This window comes from Gopherus evgoodei, chromosome 13, assembly GCF_007399415.2.
Source record: "Gopherus evgoodei ecotype Sinaloan lineage chromosome 13, rGopEvg1_v1.p, whole genome shotgun sequence".
NCBI lineage: Eukaryota > Metazoa > Chordata > Testudines > Testudinidae > Gopherus > Gopherus evgoodei.
In genome coordinates, this window is record NC_044334.1 from 20,206,948 (window position 1) to 20,231,323 (window position 24,376).

General features: G+C 45.3%; 1 protein-coding gene across 4 annotated transcripts in view; it reads left to right on the forward strand.

Moving 5' to 3' along the window:
* The window catches only part of CABIN1 (calcineurin binding protein 1), a 235,001-nt gene extending 212,006 nt beyond the window's left edge, over positions 1–22,995 (forward strand). For all 4 annotated transcript variants that reach the window (XM_030582446.1, XM_030582448.1, XM_030582447.1 and 1 more), the window contains 3 exons: positions 9,525–9,698; positions 14,773–14,999; positions 21,680–22,995. In XM_030582446.1, coding sequence (XP_030438306.1) covers positions 9,525–9,698; positions 14,773–14,999; positions 21,680–21,823 — 545 coding nt within the window. In that variant the 3' untranslated portion in view covers positions 21,824–22,995. The remainder of the gene's footprint in view (positions 1–9,524; positions 9,699–14,772; positions 15,000–21,679) is intronic.
* Positions 22,996–24,376: the final 1,381 nt, after the last annotated feature.

Sequence of the window (24,376 nt, forward strand, 5' to 3'; positions counted from 1 at the left end):
GGCTGAGTTCAGCAATTGGATGCAGAGCAGCTGATGGAAGCTGAAGCCTGAAAGACTGAGGTGATACAAATGGAGTGGGGAAATACTTCAGAGAACTCACAAACTCTCTTAACCTTATCTTCCATTGAGGGCATCTGCCTTCATATTAATACAGTACATAGTGTAAGTGTCATCTTGATTCCTCACTCTTTTTGAATAGCTTCTGCCACCCAAAATCCCCTTTTTCCATCTGTGGCTGATTAGATGGGACTCCCTTCTGTTTTGTTTGGACTTAGCCACAGTGATCCACAGCAACTTCTGGGGGTTTGCTTATTATAATTTTCTGTACCTGGGGACAAAATGCCAAACTTTGTAAAAGCTACTTTTAGTTCAGAGCATAGCAGTGTATCTGCTCTCCAATGCAGAATGCCAAGATCACATGACCCCATTTCTCATTCTCTTCTCTGAATGCTGAATTAAATTCAAGGTTTCAGTTCTTGTCTTCAAAGCCATCTTTGGGACTGGACCGAGTTAACTTGGGAACTTCCTAACCCTGTGTGATCAATGATCTCCATTGACAGCTATGTTCCACTGGAAAATGGAACTGTTAGCCTAAGAATGGTACCTGGTTGCAGAGAAGATGGAGCTTTCTAGGTGATTGGCCCAAGAAACTGAAACTTGCTCCTGGAAGAGACCCAGTATGACCATGAATCCTTGTCTTCCTTCTGAGTGAAATGCAAAACCCAAGCCTTCCCACGGCATCACGTTTTTAAAAAATCATTTTTCTTGCATGCCTTCTGGTTTTTAGGAACGTTTTTTCCTTTATCTCTTTTTTTAAAATATGATGTTATTTTGGGTAAACTCTACCAAAGAGATGGGTTTGGCATTTCATTCTGAAGCTGCCGAGATTCATGGTTAACAAGATCTCTTCTAGGAGTGAGTTTCAGCTTTGTAGGTAATCTCATTTTAAATCCTTCTATTTTTATAAATCCTTGTGTCTTTTTCTTTGTTGTCTTGTCCCCCTCACTTCCATTTTCCATCTCTTCGTCCCTTATTTCCCTTTTTTCTCTTAACCCTTTCCAGTTTTTCCTGAGCTTTCATCTCCATTTTTCGCATGTGGTATCTGTTCGTTGTTGTATATTCCAAGGTGAGATTTTACAGTGGATGGATTTGCTAGTAGGAATAAACCAGGCAGCTTCTGAGCCAGTCACCAGTAGTCTGTGTTTACTCTTTCTAATCTCTTGCTGCAGCCACCTCCTAAGCTTGGCCTTGGTATACTCACTTCCCTTTGTCTCATCCATTAAGATCCATGCCTTTCATGCAGGTTTTTTTCTTCTCTTCACCACAGGTGCACTCTGATGATAACCTTGCTTTTGAATGTCAGTGGGGTTTTTCCTGTTTGTGAAGGATCTCTTAATTCCCTCTTGCTCACATTCAGACAGCACAAGCTGATCACTTGATTGGATACGTTCTCTCCCTTCTCCTCACGACATACCTATATGGATGGAGTACAGCAGGTTGAGTTAGTCAGCTAGCATGATACATTAATGCCAAAAACATTTCAGTTCATGTAGTGGCTTTACTGCCTTTCTTTTTCTGATGGCTACCATTTGAATTCCACTTGTATGATATATATTACAAACTCTGTGTCTCCAGAATCCCTTGATAGAATTAAACCTGTGTATGAGATCTGTTACGTATATGTATACAAACAATTAAAGCAACAAAGATAGACCTACAATATACCAAATTGCGATAAAGATATTGAGATGTATCTTGCTGAGACAGGGTGACCTTCTAAGAGGAGTGGGTAGTGAGACATTGCATATGGACTTTTGACTGTACATACATTTCAGATTTATACTATGGAATAGATTTTCAGTTGTTGGCCACCTCTTTTTTGTATGCAGAATTGCAAACATGCATGGACACTAATCTTTGCATGTACCCTTTACATGGTGTAACACCCTTGTTAATTGAAATGTTAGTAATTGCACCCAGAAAATCCATTAATGTCAATGGTGGTTTTGAGTGCAAATGCTAACTCTTACATGCATATTGCTGTTATACTATGCAAACAAAATAATAACTGTGCACATACAAGTGATAGAAATTTTAGTAGGTGTGATCACCTGCACGTATGCCCATTAACCCAAGTGAAGGCTGAATAGAGGCCCAGATGAAAATCTACTCCACTGCTATTGCATAACTTATTTATGCAATGCTTTAAAAGTTTTTTTTTAGCCATTCACCAGTCTAATGGCAACTTTCGCTAACCTCTACTGTGTTTATTTGGCTCGGGGACAAGAAAGCAGGGCCACCCAGAGGGGGGGGCAAGAGGGGCAATTTGCCCCATGCCACGGGCTCCACAGGGGCCCCCACGAGAGTTTTTTGGGGGCCCTGGAGCGAGGTCCTTCACTTGCTCCAGGGGGCCTGGAAAACTCTTGCGGGGCCGGGCCCCAGAGCTTCTTCCGCTCCCGGTCTTTGCCGGCGGGGGGGACCTTCAGCTCTGGGGGGAAGACCCGCCAGCGAATTACTCCCGAAGCGAGATCTGCCCCCGAAGTGCAACCCGGTCTTCGGCAGTAATTCAGCTGTGGGGGGCCCTTCCGTTCCGGGACCTGCCGCCGAAGTGCCCCGAAGACCCGCGGCAGGGGTCCCCCGCCACCGAATTACCGCCAAACAGCGGGCTGCACTTCGGCGGCGGGTCCCGCTTCGGCAGTAATTCGCCGGCGGAGGGCCCCCACCACGGGTGTTCGGGGCACTTCGGCTGTGGGTCCCGGAACGGAAGGGCCCCCCGCCGCCGAACAGGGCTGGCTCTAGACATTTCACCGCGCGGGGGCGCCCTGCCGCTTACCGGTCCTGCGGCTCTGGTGAACTTCCAACAGGCATGCCTGCGGGAGGTCCACCGGAGCCACCTGCCGCCGACGGCCCCAGGCCCCCGGAATCCTCTGGGCGGCCCTGCAAGAAAGGATTAAATATTGTCAGAGAAGGGAGAGACTTGCGGCTTTTTCCAGGCAGCTGTTAAATTCAAAGAACATAAAGGCCATTCTGGGTCAGACCAAAGGTCCATCTAGCCCAGTATCCTGTCCTCCAACAGTGGCCAATGTCAGGTGCCACAGAGGGAATGAACAGAACAGATAATCATCAAGTGACCCATCCCCTGTTGCTCAATCCCAGCTTCTGGCAAATAGAGGCTAGGGATACCATCCCTACCCATCCTGGCTAATAGCCATTGATGGACCTATCCATAACGTACGTAAAATTAACGTACATAAAATGTACATAAAATTAACCAGCAATGGACTACAAATGAAAAACTGCAGCTGTACTCTAGTAGTGCTGTGTACAGTGTTGTTCTCTCCAAGTTATTAACTACTGTTGAGTCAGATGTTAAGACACTAAAATCAGTTAGCTTACTGTTTTTTAAATGGCACTGTAAAGAAATCATGGAATTGGACACCAAACTTCAGTCTTCAACAAATATTTAGAAAGAGATTTAAAAGTTTAATAAAAGAAAATGGATTAGGGGAACAAAACATTCTTTTTTTAGGGTTTCCCCTTCCCCTATGTGCATCTGGGGTTCCAAGTATTCATAGACCTAGATATAGATACTCTCACCTTTCCATTAGAGTGCAGTATTCTCTTCACTATGGTATCTGAGCATCTTTCATTTAATCATATCACAGAACTTTGTTACAAAACTTTACCTTCTTCCAGGTTTTTCTGAAAGGATTTTTTATCACTGTGGCTTTGTGCTTCATTGTTGTATCTAGTTTCTTGCATGTTGCACTTCCATTCAAATACTCATTACTTGTCATTCTTGTCACAGTTTGTGCATTGATATCGGTCACAGTGTTTTTAAGCCTTCTTCCAACTTCCACGCTCTACCTTTTTTTCTTCTTCATCTGTTCAAATATAACTTTTTCCACTCTGTGTATTTAAGTGAGTATTCATGATGAAGACCTAGAATCCTAGAGATACAAAAACCATATTAAGTCATCTAATCCATTTCCCTGCAGGTACAATATTGTTCCCTTTAGAGAAGCAGCATAGACTAAACTAAGCACAGTATTGTCAGCCAGAAATACCAAAATGCTAATCCTACTTCTGTGACTTATTTGCTGTCTGGTCTTGGACATGTTTCTTAACTCTCTGTGGAGCACTTAACTCTTCTCCCTTTTATAGGCATGGAGCTCTCCTCTCTTCAGGCTGAGGGTTAGGGGAGGGATAGCTCAGTGGTTTGAGCATTGGCCTGCTAAAACCAGGGTTGTGAGTTCAATCTTTGAGGGGGCCATTTAGGGAATTGGGGTAAAAATCTGTCTGGGGATTGGTCCTGCTTTGAGCAGGGGTTTGGACTAGATGACCTTCTGAGGTCCCTTCCAACCCTAATCTTCTATAATCTAAAGGGTAGGCAGGATGCAGAAAGCTTTTCTATCGTGTGCACGGCCTTAAGCACTAGCACAGCACTTTGAAGGCTCACTGATAACTTCAAAAAAACGGAGGGAGGTGGAAATGGGGGTGTGGAGTTCAGAGCAGAGCATTTGTCCCCATGTCTCTGCCCCATCTGAAAAACAGGGATAGCAATACTTACCTACCTTGCATGGTGAATTAAGGTTTGATTCTGTAGCCCTGTACTCGAGCTGAGAGTAGTACTTACGTGCAATTAAACCCACTGAGATCACTGAGACTAATCATGTGAGTACTATTCAGTACAAGTAAAGATTGCAGAATTGGGTCTTCACTGTGTCTAAAGTGTTTTTATGATGTAAAAGTACTATAGGACTGCTTAATAGTATTATGTTTCCCAGTGTTTCCTCTTATAATACAATACTTGTAGGGTTTTTCATATTGTCTACTTAAGCACTTGATACTTTTGGCCATGGTTTCCCCCAGTCAGACCTTTTGGAAACCCAGGTATGAATCTGTTTTGGAGTTTGAGTTCAGAGCTCAGCTCTTTCATCTTTCCTATGATGAGATGATATTTTGCTCTTTCTCTCCCTCTCTTTTAGTCCTTAATATGTCTGTGTGTGTGTATGTATTAATAGTTTCCTCCTTAAACAGCTGGAAAGCATGTGCTTAAGATGTTAGTCTCATTATCCAGTTTGTTTTGTCAGTTTTTGTCAGTAAATAAAGGTGGGTGTTTGATTTTGATTAAAACATTAACATCATGTTGGTCTCTTGTAATACCTGACAGTACAAGGAAATCAAATGACACTGTACAGAGCACAAGGAGAGCAGAGCAGCAATTTATCACTTACAGCCCCTCTGCTTGTAAACTTTCTGTTCATGTGTAAATTGCAGGGGAGAATATTTGCCATTTTTTTCATTGTGTACATATCAGAGTAGCAAAATAATGTGTCGTATTTGTATATATGATGCTCACCGGAAGTGTATAATATATATATCTACAGTTGTGTATATATGTATATAATGTGTTCTCTGTATAAAGAGAGGCAGTGAAAGAGAATATTAACTATAATGAAGTCATGAACCCAGATGCCTGCTATAGGCATCTGCAAACACTGGTTTCCCTGGCAACAAGTGGAAAGAGGTTGGAGAGGAAAGCTGGAGTAGGTTGTTGCACTGAATTGTTTTCAGCTTGTTTCTTCCTCACTAAAGCAGGGAAATGTTGAAAGGTATGATGTGCTTCTTTCTATTGTGTATATTATTTTATGTATAATAGAGAGCTGTTGGGAAGGGGTACACTAAAATGTTATCGTATTCAGCTTCATTTAGCTCAGACAGACATGAACTTTTCTATTTAAATATTAACATAAATTTTCTATGTTGCAGATCCGTATTTTCCCTTTGTGTTTACAGTTTGCAAGTTGCACTGTAGTGTTTGAGTGCCAAATAAATCTCTGAAGTACTGTGTCTGTCCCATCCTCTGCCCAGGGACTGGTGGCTATTGCATCCTCTTAATGTCTTCAAAAACTGATTTTATTTTGAAGCTGGGTTTGTAGAACTAATGTCTGAAAATCTACCAGGCTTCCAGTACTGTGTGATATAGAAAGATCTAGTTGAACAGGACTAAAAATGAGCTTCTAAACACATCTAGACTGTGCTGTATCGATTTCCTTGTGCTCTTGTGCTGATGCAGAATGTTGTAGCTCATGACTTAGTGGAGTCTTTGCCTCCCTGGGGAAAGTTTTTATAAGCAGAACTAGGACATTATGTTTGTCGGGGCTGTAACAGTGTCTTCCACAAAGGCAAGTATCAGGATATTTTCTTCAGAATCTATTTTAGATGGATAGAAGAAAATTGAATTGTGTGTGTCTTTTTTTGCTTAATCCTTCAGTCTCTTGCTTTTTCTGTCTGTTGAAGGAGAAGAAATGTAGTGAATAACTTCCCATTATACTGAAGTGTCATTGGTACAAATTATGACAGGGATATTTGTATATGTGTGTGTACACATCTATGTGCAGTGAGACCACAGGTTAAGTGAAATTTGTTGGTATTTTGTTTGTAAATTCAGTTTTTAAACTTAGGAAAAAAAGATGTTGTTCTCAAGTAACCGTGGCACAAAACATCATAGTCACAAGAGAATAAAGAGTCTCAGCCAATATAGGGGCATAATTCGGTCCCTGGGCATTTAACACCTCTGAGAGTAGAGTTATTGATTTGATTAACTTGACATTGGCTCCTCGTTCTGGTAGTCTGGAGAATTCATTACAATATTACATTAACAATCACTGTTTCCGGAAAGGTCTCAATACAAATTCTTATTTAGAGTTATCAGATTCATGTCCTTTCATTTGTATTCTCTTAAGAGTGAAAGGGAGCTGGCAAATTAAATCTAATTTTATTCAAGTGAAATCTAATCTTACTCTGTAAAACTACATATACAAGACAAATTCAAAAGAAATTAATAAAGTAAATTATTGAATATGAACAAGTACATAGATAGACTATGTATATTTCAAGCTAGCACCGTTAGGCTAAAATTTGATTGCTCAGAAGACCCAATCAATCAGGTCACGTGACACAATCTAGGTAGAATCAAAATATAGCAAATCAGTCCAAACAATGAAATACCTTATAATCAAATAAAGCAAATAATCGGCATTAAAGGATAAGTATTCAGTCATTAAGCAATAACAGAAATCACAGCTTTTAATGTGAATGAGTGGTAAACTTTAATTAGTTGCTGAATTATTAAGCCCCTGATATGGCTTAGCAGTCAGTGACGTGATTTCTTCTTAGGTTACAGGATTTACAGCATACTCATATTTAATATTTTATCTAATGAAAGTAACAGTAGATGGCAAACCTAGGTGAATAAAGACCACTTTATGCTTATCCCAAATTCTTAGAATCTGTCATCTGAGATGTTGCAGCAGCAAGGTGGAATTTGATAGCATGGCTGTTGTACAGGATAATCCCCCAAAATTGTCACTGTTCTTCTGCTTCTCTTTTGGGGAGGCTGTGATGTTCCTTCCTCTCTACGTCAGAGTCAGAAGAATTTTTCTGGAGTCATTTGAGTCCGGAAGTCTAGAGCGTCTAGCCCACAACATATTCTCAAAGGCCAGCAGCATATAGGGCATTCATCCTGTCTTTAGTCCACTTCAGGGCTGCTGTTCTTTTTGTACACAGCCTCTGGTACTCTTGCTTATTGTTAAACCACACTTACACCTGGTGTAGAGCGAATCCAAGGTAGCAGGCATCAGTTTTGGTGACGTTTCGGTTTTTTTTTTTTTAACCAATTAACACTTGCAAGTGCAATATTTTCACCACCACCTGGCTTGGTAAACTTATTCTCACAAACTGTGTTCAAGAAATTTAGGAAATGTAACTCATTAAATAATTCTACGTAGATAAGGAATCCCAGGTTAGCTAGGTTTTCCTTTTAATAGAGTTGGCAGGTTCTTCAACCATAAAACCTTCCTTTCAAATTCCTGCTGCAAAGGAACATAAGAACGGTCATACTGGGTCAGACCAAAGGTCCATCTAGTCCAGTATCCTGTCTACCGACAGTGGCCAATGCCAGGTGCCCCAGAGGGAGTGAACCTAACAGGCAATGATCAAGTGATCTCTCTCCTGCTGTCCATCTCCGCCCTTTGACAAACAGAGTCTGGGGACACCATTCCTTACCCATGCTGGCTAATAGCCATTAATGGACTAAACCTTCATGAATTTATCTAGTTCTCTTTTAAACGCTGTTCTAGTCCTAGCCTTCACAACCTCCTCAGGCAAGGAGTTCCACAAGTTGACTGTGCGCTGTGTGAAGAAGAACTTCCTTTTATTTGTTTTAAACCTGCTACCTATTAATTACATTTGGAGACCGGTAGTCCTTGTATTATGGGAAGAAGTAAATAACTTTTCCTTATCTGCTTTCTCCACATCACTCATGATTTTATATCTCTATCATATCCCCCCTTAGTCTCCTCTTTTCCAAGCTGAAAAGTCCTACCCTCTTTAATCTCTGCGCGTATGGGACCTGTTCCAAACCCCTAATCATTTTAGGTGCCCTTCTCTGGACCTTTTACAGGCAAGAATCAAGCAGCAGAACATCAGTATAACAGATTGTGAGATCTTAGCTACGTTGGATGGAGATGGAAAAAGTGTTTTCTCACTGCAAAAATACTGTTTTCTCCAGAAATGGTGGCAAGTTGAAATATATATTCCTTGGATAGTAAGCGTTGTTATCAGTTAGTGAATCTAAGAAAGCTAACAGTTATTTCAGCCTGTCCTTTCCAGAAAAGACTATGATTAGGATCTTATGGTAGTCAGTGAAAATTATACTACTCATATAAAACATGCAGTCCTGGCCTTAGAATCTATGAAAATTGCATTCAGTAAAATATTTTTCTAATATAAATTAGTATGGGTATGTGTGGGGCTGGGGTAGAGAGAAAGAGAGTGTGCAAACTAGTACACACACTATAAGGATTTGAGCTGTACATATATATACTTTTGAATGCCAGAATCTGGGAATTTCACAATGTGTTGATGAAAAAAAAAACGCATTAGTAAAACTACAGTAGATAATTCTTTGTCTCCAAATAGGATAAGCCAAGCTGCTGCTTCCACTGTGTCTTGGCACTCATAATAAATAACCTTATAGCTTGCTTTAAGGAGATTTTTAATATAGTATATATCTTTTGTCACCAATAATCAGACACAGATCTCTTGGATCAGTGCTGGCATGGCACTCCAGCCAACTATTCTACCTCTGCATTGTCTATGTAACAGTGCTTATGACAGGAATTCCAGTGCCCAGCTCTCAAAAGTTGATGATCACATATACACATTTAGGGAATTCATTTGGCACACGGATGTGCCTTTGCATATGTGAGAATTATTTATCACACACTTTTCCATCCAACCGTTAAAAATGCTATGTTTTTTAAGGCTTCATGAAAATCTGTGCTTTAATTGACGGTACCAAGTGTCAGAATTGTAATGTTGCCACTTTAAATTGCCAGTATTTAATTTCAGTCATGCTGTGGTTGAATAGTGGCAGAGTAACGAAATGCCCACCAGTTGTAAAATACACACAAAATAATTAGAATTGAAGAGATTTCTTATCTGTGAATTATCTTTAGTTAATGAAGAGGAGGAGGAGCTGGAAGGACCTTTGGAAGGGCTTGGATTTCAGCAGCAAGAGTCCCGACTTTGCCAGCAGATGAAAATGGCTACTGTTGCTCCATCGCCTGAGGCTGCATGTTGGCAAGTGGAATCCGTGACCAGCACAAGCTCAGGACATGGCTGTACCCAGGGTAAGAGTGTTTCATGCTCCATAGAAGCTGAATGGTCTTTCTTTTGGTTTCATTTCTGAATGTTTGTTTTAATGAGCAATAAATCCATCTGTAACAATCTTGTACCCACCATGGAATATGCTTTCTCCAGCCTTCTCTCCATGCCTTCGGTCTTCCAGATTTTACAGACATTCATGGCAATGGCCCAGCTTCCTGGAGAAGTGCCTTATAATTCTTCATTGGTCATTTTCTTTGGCATATGACTTGCATGCTGAATACCAGTGACAGCATAGCCAAACAAAAAGCACCATTGTACCTGGCCCTTACTCTGTAGTCTATGCTGCTTTTAAAGTAGTAGTCAGTTTAAAAAATAAAAAGCTTACTGAGGTCACCTAAGATCTGCAGTATACCAAATCCAAAGGAGCTGTTAACATGTCCAATCCTTTTGTCACTGCTTCAGTTAGGCACTTTGCTAACAGAGGATTCCTCCAATGTCCCAGATAAATTGGATACAGTTTGAAAGCAAAATCGGAAATTCACATTTATTACCTTTATTTTTTCTATGACTCTTCTCTTCTAATTAAACTGCTGGAGTGCCTGCCTCATGGAAAAAGATTTTCAGCAAGATTCAGAGAGAGATTGGACATTTATGTGGATAACAAGAATATTCATAGTTATAACAGTTAATGCTTTTTTGAAAAAATAAAGCCTCATGCTTCAGGGCATAAGCCTGTCTCTCTGACTGTTAGGAATTGGGGTAGGGACTGACTTCTTGTTCTGTGTTTGTACAGCACCAAGCACTTTGGGGTCCTGGTCCATGATTAGGGCTCCTAGGTGTTATAGTAATACAAATATAAATAATACGATGATACCTACATGGGAAGCAGGTTATCTTGCATTTGCCTTCTGCTATGTTTCTTGCACCTTCCTCTGAAGCATCTGGCACTGTCCACACTCGGAGACAAGATACTATGATATATCTTGTCTCCAAATGTGGACAGTGCCAGATGCTTCAGAGGAAGGTGCAGGAAACATAGCAGAGGGACCTCAGGTCTGATTGAGAGTGGCAGATCTGATGTTCCTCTGTAGTATTAACGACACACCAAATTAACTTTTACATCATTTTATAGGTGGTGATGTGTCTGCTTTCCTGGCAAGCCTTCATAATTGGGAGTTCCATTTGGCTCTGATTAAATAGTCCTGCCTAATCCCAATAAAACTGCCCAGCCTCTTATAGGTTTCTAGAACTGAAAGTGTTTAATTTGAAGAGCTGGAAGTTGTAGTACTTCTTGTTATTGTACCTCTTACAGAGGCTCACATCATGGATCAGGCTTGCATAATTTGATTTTATTGGTTGGTTGTTTTTAGTTCCTTGGGAGCCATTCCAGTGGCTTTTTCTTTAAAGCTTCCCGTTACAGATGGATTTCTTCACCAAGTAGTTGAAGAATCAACAAGAGGGGATGCCATTTTAGATTTGGTTTTGGTGAGTAGTGAGGACCTCATAGAAGAAATGGTTGTAGGGGACAATCTTGGTTCGAGTGATCATGAGCTAATTCAGTTCAAACTAGATGGAAGGATAAACAAAAATAGATCTGGGACTAGGGTTTTCGACTTCTCAAGGGCTAATTTTAAAGAATTAAGGAAATTAGTTGGGGAGGTGGATTGGACTGAAGAACTTGTGGATCTAAATGCGGAGGAGGCCTGGAATTACTTTAAGTCGCAGCTGCAGAAACTATCAGAAGCCTGCATCCCAAGAAAGGGGAAAAGAACCATAGGCAGGAGTTGTAGACCAAGCTGGATGAGCAAGCATCTCAGAGAGGTGATTAAGGAAAAGCAGAAAGCCTACAAGGAGTGGAAGAAGGGTGGGATTAGCAAGGAAAGCTACCTTAGTGAGGTCAAAACATGTAGGGATAAAGTGAGAAAGGCTAAAAGCCATGTAGAGTTGGACCTTGCAAAGGGAATTAAAACCAATAGTAAAAGGTTCTATAGCCATATAAATAAGAAGAAAACAAAGAAAGAAGTGGGACCACTAAACACTGAGGATAGAATGGAGGTTAAGGATAACCTCGGCATGGCCCAATATCTAAATAGATACTTTGCCTCAGTCTTTAATAAGGCTAATGAGGAGCTTAGGGATAATGGAAGGATGACAAACGGGAATGAGGATATGGAGGTGGATATTACCACATCTGAGGTAGAAGCCAAACTTGAACAGCTTAATGGGACAAAATCGGTGGGCCCAGATAATCTTCATCCAAGAATATTAAAGGAACTGGCGCATGAAATTGCAAGCCCATTAGCAAGAATTTTTAATGAATCGGTAAACTCGGATTGTACCGTACAACTGGAGAATTGCTAACATAGTTCCTATCTTTAAGAAAGGGAAAAAAAAGTGATCCGAGTAACTATAGGCCTGTTAGTTTGACATCTGTAGTATGTAAGGTCTTGGAAAAAATTTTGAAGGAGAAAGTAGTTAAGGACATTGAGGTCAATGGTAATTGGGACAACTTACAACATGGTTTTACTAAAGGTAGATTGTGCCAAACCAACCTGATCTTCTTTGAGAAGGTGACAGATTATTTAGACAAAGGAAATGCAGTAGATCTAATTTACCTTGATTTCAGTAAGGCATTTGACACAGTTCCACATGGGGAACTATTAGTTAAATTGGAAAAGATGGGGATCAATATGAAAATTGAAACGTGGATAAGGAACTGGTTAGAGGGGAGACTCCAATGGGTCGTACTGAAGGGTGAACTGTCAGGCTGAAAGGAGGTTACTAGTGGAGTTCCTCAAGGATCAGTTTTGGGACCAATCTTATTTAACCTTTTTATTACTGACCTTGGCACAAAAAGCGAGAATGTGCTAATAAAGTTTGCAGATGACACAAAGCTGGGGGGTATTGCTAACACAGAGAAGGACCGGGATATTCTACAGGAAGATCTGGATGAGCTTGTAAACTGGAGTAATAGTAATAGGATGAAATTTAATAGTGAAAAGTGGAAGGTCATGCACTTAGGGATTAATAATAAGAATTTTAGATATACACCAGGGACACATCAGTTGGAAGCAATAGAGGAGGAGAAGGACCTTGGAGTATTGGTTGATCACAAGATGACTATGAGCCGCCAATGTGATATGGCTATTAAAAAAGCTAATGCAGTTTTAGGATGCATCAGGCGAGGTATATCCAGCAAAGATAAGGAGGTGTTAGTACCATTATATACGGCACTGGTGAGACCTCATCTGGAATACTGTGTGCAGTTCTGGTCTCCTATGTTTGAGAAGGATGAATTCAAACTGAAACAGGTTCAGAGACGGGCTACTAGGATGATCCAAGGAATAGAAAACCTGCCTTATGAAAGCAGACTCAAAGAGCTTGGCTTGTTTAGCCTAGCCAAAAGAAGGCTGAGGGGGGATATGCTTGCTCTTTATAAATATATCAGAGGGATTAATATTAGGGAGGGAGAGGAATTATTTAAACTTAGTACCAATGTAGACACAAGAACAAATGGGTATAAACTGGACACTAGGAAGTTTAGACTTGAAATTAGATGAAGGTTTCTAACCATTAGGGAAGTGAAGTTCTGGAACAGCCTTCCAAGGTGAGTAGTGGGGGCAAAAGACATATCTGGCTTTAAGACTAAGCTTGATAAGTTTATGGAAGGGATGGTATGATGGGATAGCTTAATTTTGGCAATTGATCTTTGATTATCAGCAGATAAGTATGCCCAGTGGTCTGTGATGGGATGTTGGATGGGATGGGATCTGAGTTACTGCAGAGAAGTCTTTCCTGAGTGCTGGCTGGTGATTCTTGCCCACATGCTCAGGGTTTAGCTGATGGCCATATTTGGGGTCGGGAAGGAATTTTCCTCCAGGGCAGATTGGCAAAAGCCCTGGAGGTTTTTCGCCTTCCTCTGCAGCGTGGGGCATGGGTCACTTGCTGGTGGATTCTCTGCAGCTTGAGGTCTTCAAACCACAATTTGAAGACTTCGATAACTCGGACATAGGTTAGGGGTTTGTTACAGAAGTGGATGGGTAGGGTTCTGTGGCCTGCTTTGTGCAGGAGGTCAGATTAGATGATCATATTGGTCCCTTCTGACTCCAAAGTCTATGAGTCTGAGTGTTTTTTGTCATAGTTCCATATAGAAGCAGTAGCAGTATGGCTGAGAAATCTCTATTGCGGTCTCTCTCCTCTCTATGGACTAAGTAGGTCGACTAAGAGACAATGTCTTGTACTGATCATTATTACAGAAATATTATTTTTAATTTGTATTACTGTAGCTCCTAGGAGCGCTAATGATAGACCAGGGCCCCACAGTGCCTAGGTGCCATGCAAGCACACACCAAAAAGATAGTCTGTACTCCAAAGAGCTTACAGTCTAAGTGTAAGACAAGACAACAGCTGGATACAAACAAGACAGACTTGGAGAGTACAAAGAAACAATGAGACAGGAAGATAATGTAGCTGTGCAGATGTTTACAGGAAGCTCCTTCAAAGTGGAAGGGGAAAAATGGAATAAGGTGCTTGTTTGAACAAGCAGACAATGGATGCCGGGACCACTGGCTGATCTGAGGTGGGAGTCAACACCTCAGCAGTGGATGAGAGATGATAGGTTAGATGGGGTAGACCATGAGAGTGGTCTTGACAGGCAGCTTAAGTTAGATGCAGTAGAGAAGAAGGAGCCTGTAGAGGGCTTCAAAGAGAGGAGTGACATGGTCAAAGTGATGGTCTAGGAAAACTAACTTTGCAGTGGCATCTTGAATGGATGTGAGTGAGGCAATATTACATTTGCCACGTATTGTACTTTTCAAGGAAAGTTTGAGATATTGTGTCTCTTAAGAAATGTCACTGCCTTTTTGCTATTATTTAGAGCATGAACTGCAGAATCCTGAATCATTTTCTGCCACTTGGCATCTCCTTCTGCTCTTCCATTTCTTTTTCCATTTCTGAGTCTTCATACAAAAATCTTTGCCGTGAAATATATGGCTGGCTCAGATGATTTTTTTTTAACTACGGTATTGTTTTCTATCCTTTGACATATGTAATCATGGAAAACCACTAAAATTCTTTTCCTGATTCTTTTCTCCTCAGCCTCCGGTTCCAAGCCAGAAGTCAGTTCCAATTCACAGTCCTTGGGAAGCCAGCAGAACAAGGCAGATAGCACCCGAGTAAAAACCCGCATTCTGCCCACCATGCCAAAGCTTTTTATCCCTTCATCTATCACCAAATTCCCACCTGAGATCACTGTCACCCCACCAACACCAACCTTACTTTCTCCAAAGGGCAGCATTTCAGAAGAGACAAAGCAAAAATTAAAGGTAATTCAAGAAAAAGAATAACTTTTAGGACATGTTTGAGTTTTGCCTTAATTCTCCCTTTAAAATGAAATTTTTCATGTCATTGGAACAATTGCTCCTTTTCCCAGCTCATCACAGGAGATGGTACAGGGTGTGGTCTGAGGCCTAGCTTCTCCCAAGTGGAGTTACTTTATGAACTATTGAAGTGTAGGCTGTAGGTGAGCTCATAGCTATCATGGTGCCAGTGGTTGCAGGATTTCATAGCTACTGCAGTCCTAGCAGTAGTCATGAAAAAGGACGAAGTACAAATACAGTCTGAGTGGGATATCCAGCTGTTCTTCTTCGAGTGATTGCTCATATCCATTCAGTTAGGTGTGCGCAACGTGCGTGCACGTTTGCCGGAAATTTTTTACCCTAGCAACTCCAGTGGGCCGGCAGGTCGCCCCCTAGAGTGGCACCACTATGGCACTTGATATATACCCCTGCCGGCCCGCCCGCTCCTCAGTTCCTTCTTACCGCCGTGTCGGTTGCTGGAACTGTGGAGTGCGGCTTGCTGTCCTCCACGTCCCTAGCTCTCCCTTGTACATTGTTAGTAGTTGTAGTTGTAAAAAGTTTCAAAAACAGTTTAAGGTAGTATAGTAGTTAGTTGTTTATTGTATATAGTTGTAGAACTTATTCGTGAGGTGGGCCGTTGCCCTTCCCGGCGCCCGGCACCGGGCTCATGCCTGGTTCGCCAGGCTTCAAGCAGTGCTCGGCATGCAAGAAGCCGATGCCGACTAGCGATCCCCACGACGCGTGCCTCAAGTGCCTGGGGGAATCGCACATCACTGAGAAGTGTCGTATCTGCAAGGCCTTTAAGCCTCGCACAAAGATGGAGAGGGATCAAAGACTCCGCGCTCTCCTAATGGAAGCGGCACTGACTCTGGTACCGGCAGCACAACCGGCCACCTCTACTCCGGCACCGGACCGCTCCGGCACTGGCAAGACTCCCCGGCACCGTCCATCCCCAGCACCGGGAACCGATCCAAGACCCTCGACGTCTGCAATACCATCTAGGCAGGCTCGAGTGGAATGCCCGGCACCTACCTTGGCCGCGGCACCACCTGCAGGGCTGCTGTCGACTCCGGCCCCGGAAGGTCCGTCAAGTCCGACCCCTCCTAGCTCCCCCTTGAGATCGGGGGTCGAGCTGTTAGGCCCATCTACGCTGGAGACCTTCGCCTCGGCACGGGACTTGATAGCCCTCACTGAGCCATCGCAGCCTCAAACCACGGTACCCCCGGGGCGGGTAACCTCCAGAGGCAAGCCAATGCTGAGAGCGCCGTCTCAGGAGTCCAGGCACCGATCGCCCCGGAGACGAGAACGCTCGCGCTCTTGGCGCCGCTCGCAGTCCCGGCCCCGTTCTCCTCGGCGGTACCGGTCGCACTCGCGGCGCCGGTCAGCATCTGCACGGTCCTGGTCTGGCTCCTCTTACCACCGGCACCGAGACTCTAGGAGCCGTTCACCTTGGCGTTCAGCTCCTCGGTCAACCTCCTGACACCGAGCCGGTGGTAGGTCTCGGTCCCGGTCGACCTCCCGGCACCGCGTCGGTGGCAGGTCCCAGTCCCCAGTGCCATCCCGGCACCGCGCTGAACACAGATCGCGGTCCCGCTCTCGGCACCGACCTCGAGGCAGATCCTGATCCCGATCCCGGCACCGGTACGACTCACGGTACCGATCCTCGGCACTGAGGAGATCGTCGGCGTCGGCGTATAGAGAGGTCTATCAAACTGGCTCGGCGCCTCCATGGCCTTCAAGGGAACCTTCTGTGTCCTCTCAGGCGGAGAGCGCCTATACCCTGGGGCAGGACAGACATGCGGCCCTGTTTCAGGATCCTCCGCCTCAAGAACGAGGGCCTCAGCAGTGGGGGTTTTGGACCCCCTGGGCGTACCGCCAAGCCCAGGGTCCACAACATATCACTCCCCGCCCTGCGGCAGAATGCAGGCCACCAGAGGCAACGGTGTCTCGACCCCCTCCCTCCCCGGAAGCCGAGGACAGGTCCAGCCACCAGGACCCAGAGTTCCCTCCAGAGACGGCGGTGCAGCCCCAGACAGAACCCCCCGTGAACGCTCTGCTGCCAGGGGTCTCCTCGTCGTCTTCCCCTGATGAGGCGGTGGCAGATACCTCGTCCTCCAGCCCTCCCCCTCTAGATCTTAGGGCACATCAGGACCTCCTCAGGCGCGTGGCGCAAAACCTGGACATTCAAGCAGAGGAGGTCTCTGAAATCAAGGACCCGGTGGTGAGCATCCTCTCCGCCAATGCGCCCACCAGAGTGGCCCTGCCCTTCATCAAGACTATTCAGGCCAACGCCACCACTGTCTGGCAGTCACCGGCCTCCATCCCTCCAACCGCTCGGGGAGTGGAAAGAAAGTACATGGCCCCCTCTAAGGGCTATGAATACTTACACGTTCATCCGACACCCTGCTCCCTTGTGGTCCAGTCGGTGAATGACAGGGAGCGCCATGGTCAAGAGACCCCGGCGCCCAAGTCTAAGGAGGACCTCCTGGGCCGTAAGGTCTATTCAGCATGGGCGCTACAGCTCAGGGTCTCGAACCAGCAGGCCCTCCTTAGCCGCTACTCTCTTAACTCCTGGGTAGCGGCGGACAAATTTACAGAGCTGTTACCGCAGGACGCGCGTCAGGAATTTACCACCATTCTTGACGAGGGCAAAAAGGTAGCGAGGACCTCGCTGCAAGCCTCCTTAGATGCTGCGGACTCGGCCGCTCGGACCTTTGCCTCAGGGTTTACGATACGCCGCATTTCCTGGCTCCAGATCTCTGGCCTTCCGCCAGAGCTCCAGCATACTATCCAGGACCTCCCCTTCGAAGGCCAGGGCCTGTTTTCTGATAAGACAGACCCCAGACTAAAGGACCTTAAGGACAATAGGGTCATCATACGGTCTTTGGGGATGCATATGCCTGCGACACAGCGCAGGCCCTTCCGACAGCAGAACCAACAGCAGCAGCATCGGCCGTATCCTCAGTTCCTCCCGCGGCAGGACCTTAATAGGCGCCGCGGCAGGAACAGTAGGTGCAGACAGTCGGGTGGCCAAACGGGGCAAAACCAAGGCTCCGCCAAGGCCCCACCCGGACCCAAGCCTTCATTTTGAAGGTGCGCCCGAGGACGCAGTACCAGTTTCCCCTTCGGATCCTTCCCCGCAGTTTTCCAACCGTCTTTCGTTTTTCCTCCAGGCGTGGACCCAAATAACATCGGACCGTTGGGTCTTGCGCACTGTACAGGCCGGTTACTGCCTGCAGTTTTCATCGCCCACCACCCCCCACTGTCGTCCCTCTTCAGGGACCCCTCTCATGAGCAATTCCTCCGTCAGGAGGTGCAGACGCTCCTCGACAAGGGAGCCATAGAGGAGGTTCCAGAGAGTGAGAAAGGCAAGGGGTTTTATTCCCGCTACTTTCTAATCCCCAAGTCCAAGGGGGGCCTCAGGCCTATCCTCGACCTGCGGGAACTAAACAAGTATATGGTGAAGTTGAAGTTCTGTATGGTATCCCTTGGGACCATCATCCCATCCCTGGATCCTGGAGACTGGTACGCCACCCTCGATATGCAGGACACTTACTTCCATATCGCCATATCTCCCCAGCACAGGCATTTCCTTCGCTTTGTGGTCGACTGCCAGCATTATCAATTTGCAGTCCTCCCGTTTGGCCTCTCTACGGCCCCGAGGGTGTTCACGAAATGCATGGCAGTCGTCGTCACATATCTTCGGCGTGGCCGCATTCACGTGTTCCCCTATCTCGACGACTGGCTGGTCCGGGGCACATCGGAGCTGCAGGTCCGCGACCACGTCCATAGGATCAGCAGCCTCTTTGCTGCCCTAGGCCTCATGATCAACGTGGACAAGTCTACTCTGCTCCCCACACAGAGGATAGAGTTCATCGGGGCCATTCTGGACTCTACCCTGGCCAGGGCCTTGCTACCCTTGCCCAGGTTCCAATCGCAATCGGCCATCATTCTGCTCTTGCAGGCGGCCCCGCTAACCTCTGTAAGAACATGTCTGGCCCTCCTGGGACATATGGCGGCCTGTACGTTCGTGACAGCATATGCCCGACTCCGCATGAGGCCTCTTCAATCTTGGCTCATCGCGCAGTACCGGCCGGCCAGACATTCGTTGGACACAGTTGTCACCGTCCCCCAAGGGGTACTGGACTCCCTTCGGTGGTGGCTGGATCAGTCCGTAGTCTGTCCAGGGCTCCCGTTCCATCTGCCCCAACCCTCGGCATCCCTGACGACGGACGCCTCAGATCTGGGCTGGGGGGTGCACAGCGGCGCTCGGAGAACTCAGGGCCTGTGGACCCCTCAGGAGCTGGACCTCCACATCAACATACAGGAGTTGAGAGTGGTCCGTCTTGCTTGTCAAGCGTTCGTCCAACACCTTCAGGGTCGTTGTGTCGCGGTGTTCACCGACAACACAACGACCATGTTCTACATCAACAAGCAGGGCAGCACCAGGTCCTCTCCCCTATGTCACGAGGCGATGCGACTCTGGGAATTTTGTATAGCCCATGCCATCCACCTTTCCGCCTCCTATCTCCCGGGATTACGAAACACCTTAGCGGATCGACTGAGCAGGTCCTTCTGCTCACACGAGTGGTCCCTCCGCCCAGACGTCGCCCTCTCACTCTTCCAGAGGTGGGGTCGTCCCCGGATGGACCTCTTCGCGTCCAGGGAGAACAGGAAATGTCAGACATTTTGCTCCTTTCAGGGTCGGGAGCCCGGGTCAATAGCGGATGCCTTCCTTATCCCATGGGCGACCCATCTGTTTTACACGTTCCCTCCCTTTCCGCTGGTACACAGGGTCCTCTTCAAGGTGCGCAGGGACAGACCTCGCGTGATTCTGATAGCTCCAGCGTGGGCCAGGCAACATTGGTACCCCATGTTGCTGGACCTCTCAGTAGCCAACCCAGTTGCCCTGCCCCTTCATCCAGACCTGATCACCCAGGACCACGGCAGGCTCTGTCACCCGGACCTTCGGTCTCTGCACCTTACGGCATGGCTCCTGCGTGGTTGACCGGCTCTGAGGTATGCTGCTCTACCCCGGTTTGGGAGGTTCTCCTGGGCAGTAGGAAGCCTTCCACCAGGGCTACTTACTCAGCTAAGTGGAAGCGTTTCTCCTGTTGGTGTTCGGAGAAAGGTTTTCTCCCTACTGAGGTTCCCATCACCACTATTCTGGACTACATCTGGTCCCTCAAGACCCAGGGTCTGGCGTTATCGTCCCTTCGTGTTCACCTAGCGGCTATCTCCACGTTTCATCCCGGAGGGGATGGTCGTTCCGTCTTCTCCCACCCTATGGTGGCGAGATTCCTGAAGGGGCTGGAACGTCTCTATCCACAGGTCCACCCTCCTGTCCCTTCATGGTATCTCAACCTGGTCCTAACTCGGCACATGGGCCCTCCATTTGAGCCGTTAGCGACTTGCTCCCTGCTCTACCTCTCATGGAAGACCGCCCTCCTAGTGGCCATCACCTCAGCTAGACGGGTGTTGGAACTACGGGCCCTCACAGTAGATCCCCTGTATACAGTCTTCCATAAAGACAAGGTGCGGCTGAGACCACACCCTGCCTTTCTACCCAAGGTGGTCTCAGCTTTTCACATTAACCAGGAGATCTTCCTCCCCGTCTTTTTCCCAAAGCCCCATTCGTCCCGCAGGGAGCAACAACTCCACTCGCTAGATGTCCGTCGGGCGCTAGCGTTTTATGTGGACAGGACCAAACCCGTTCCGCAAGTCCCCCCAGCTATTCATGGCGGTAGCGGACTGGGTCAAAGGACTACCGATTTCCTCGCAGAGGATATCTTCCTGGGTTACCTCCTGTATCAGGACCTGTTATGACCTGGCCCACGTTCCTGCGGGCCGTGTGACTGCACACTCCACCAGAGCACAGGCGTCATCGCTGGCTTTCCTTGCCCGCGTGCCGATCCAAGACATTTGTAGGGCGGCAACTTGGTCATCGGTCCACACATTCGCTTCCCATTACGCCCTGGTCCAGCAGTCCAGATATGACGCGGCCTTTGGCTCTGCAGTGCTCCATGCCGCGACTTCTCACTCTGACCCCACCGCCTAGGTGAGGCTTGGGATTCACCTAACTGGAATGGATATGAGCAATCACTCGAAGAAGAAAAGACGGTTACTCACCTTTGTAACTATTGTTCTTTGAGATGTGTTGCTCATATCCATTCCACACCCGCCCTCCTTCCCCACTGTCGGAGTAGCCGGCAAGAAGGAACTGAGGAGCGGGCAGGCCGGCAGGAGTATATATCAAGTGCCATATTGGCACCACTCTAGGGGGCGACCTGCCAGCCCACTGGAGTTGCTAGGGTAAAAAGTTTCCGGCAAACGTGCACACGCGGCGCGCACACCTAACTGGAATGGATATGAGCAACACATCTCGAAGAACAACAGTTACAAAGGTGAGTAACCGTCTTTTCCAGTCTGTGTCTTGCTATAGAGAGAACTTCAGGAGTACTGGCTGTAGGGAAGCTTACTGATGATTCAGTATTATGGAGCCACGAGCTGGGACAAAGCTTTACAAATAAGGGGACTCATGAATGTTGAGGAATAGCAGACATTTGTCTTTGAGCCCTGTGATTGTGGGTTTATTCTAACTATTCAGCAATATATTTCTCTTTTTTTTTCTTTTTTCTTTGGATCAGTCTGCTATTTTGTCTGCTCAGTCTGCAGCAAATGTAAAGAAGGAGAGTCTTTGTCAGCCAGCACTGGAGATCTTAGAAACCTCAAGCCAAGAGTCCTCACTGGAGAGTGATACTGATGAAGATGACGACTACATGGACATATGAATAGATTGCAGTGGTCATCACCAACAACACCAACCATATAACCATTCTTCTTGTTGTCAGCATCACTGCCAGGCAGCACATCTTGCTCTTTGTTGGCATTATCCTCCAGTTAATCTTCATCAGCATTATTTCATTCACCTCCATTATTTTCACCACCATCACTGCCTCTGTATTGCCTTCAGAAACGTCTCCATTCTGCCCATCCTGGTGCTTGACAGAAAGAATGATTGGTCACCAGCCAGTTAATTCATCTGGACCAAAACACCACCCTTTAAACTCCAGTAAAGCCAGTCTTGTGAGCTGCAGTCATTTCTTTCTACTTGCTCTTGCTTCTCCAAACCAGATCCTTGGGAGCCATTCCAGTGGCTTTTTCTTTAAAGCTTCCCGTTAGCTGTCTTTTAGCATTTCCCCCAGTTGACTTTTTCTCCAGATAATTTAGCAGCCCAGCCTCCTGCTCTGTGTCTCCAACAAAGCTGAGTGGAGTGGAGGGAAGATGTTGGCAAGCCAGCAAAGGTTTGTCCTGGCATTACTGATTTCCCATGCCTTCTGGAGAGAATTGGTGAGTGTTTGGCTTCTTGGCACAGCCACAGGACATGTCAGAAATTGGCTGGATGATAGATTACCAGGAAGCTGGGTTTCCAATGTGGGCAGAAGTTTTGTCCCTCCCAACTTGTGCTCATTTCACTCTTACGTGTTAAGTCCAATAAAAGATTATTTACCTGAATGTTGGCTCAAAGAACTGGACTGAAGACACATGTTCCAGCATTTGTCTTATGGTCCCTTCTCTTCTAATTGCCTTGGACAAGCATTTTGGGCCAGGGGCTAGATGATATTTTTATGGTGGTATTGGGGAATGTTATAGATTTCAATACCATTTCAGTCTGTTTTTTACAGAATGACACGAAAAGGTGTTTTTTATCTATCTGAAGAGGGATTGCTCACAGTTATTTATATGGGAAAATAATGGTAACAAACAGCATCTTTTTCTACTGAATGTTAACTTTGTAAAATAATGAATGCAAACCATGCAAAAAATATATATATATGCCACATATATAATATGCATACAGCTTGCCATGTTAGATTGCTCTTTGTGTTTGGGGGGAGGTGTTTTTTGTGCTGTGCAGAGCTTTGTATAAACGTTTTTTTCTAATAAAGTAAAAATGTGCTCATGGTTGCCTCTCAACTGCTGGTTGGAAAGAGCAGCATGTCTGTTCATCCTACCATGATTCTGGAAAAGGCGCCCTTTGTGGTAAGAGGAGAGATGCAGGGGGGGGAAAAAATCCATTATTTTATAAAGACTGGCCACAAATCCATCTAAATACACCTGGTCTCCCATCTCCATCTCCTCAAGAATTGGCCAAGGCCAGTTCAGGCAATGTTGCCAAACATGCAGCCACAGGGAGCCCTGCAACAAAATCCATTCTACATTTTTTTTCATGGCATATATGGGGTATTATTATTTGTATTATTTTAACGCCTAAGAGCCCTGTTCATGGACCAGGACCCCATTGCGCTGGACGTTGTACAAACACAGAACAAAAAGACAGTGCCTTCCTCAGAGCTTACAGTCCACTCTTTGGATAAAATAAGGGAAGAGAACATAGCCCAGTGATGACATATTGAAAGAGTATTTAACTGTACAAAACTGAAATTCATACACTATCATAGCAATCACTTTTTCTTGTTAGGAGGAAGAACTTGTTTCTATACATGAATCCTGAACAGATATGAGCCCAGGACTAAACAGAAATGCAAATATTTACAAACTTTGGAAGTGTTCAGGTCCAAAATTTGCATTTCAGACCCATCATTCTAAACTTTAACTACCACCACAGCGTTTAATTTGAATAGAGTATGACTGGGAAACTGACAGACAAGTCCACCAGTCAGGACATCAACAAATTCTGATGAAACTAGGTCTAGTTAACAGAAATTACAAAATTATCTACATGAATCTAAGAGAGAGAGAGAGAATACTTGTCAGGATCAGTGAACATCAATGCAGATGTATTCTTTTTCAGTGAGGAAAGTATCCAGTGCTGTCTTGTTCATTAATTTGGCCTTCGTTTTTATAAACCAAATGCATAGCACGCTATGTTTTGTAGACATTAACTGACTGGGTTGTTGTCTGTGAGTTTTTTTAACATCTCGTGTTATATGTCTGTTTCTACGTAACATGAGGTCACCCAACAGGAGTGGTACAGTCCATCGCAAGAAATAGAAGACAGTGAACAGTATGGACCTCAGGGCCAAACATCAAAGGATCATATAATTCTATGCAATGTTCATTCAAACAAATGGACTTGACCATGTAGGTCTTTGGTCAATATATATTCTCAGATGAATGGTTAAGTTTAAGATAATCTGAATTCTTGGCTCCATGTATATAGCATAAGTTTGGTGATACTATACCAAGACTGAGGATTTGATTGGATTTTTGACAGCGTATTTTCATTGTATTCCTTATACAATATATATTGTGATTTTTCAGTAAAATTAATCTGGGTATTTTGTTTTAAAAACATTTAATTCCTAGGCTATGATTATTTT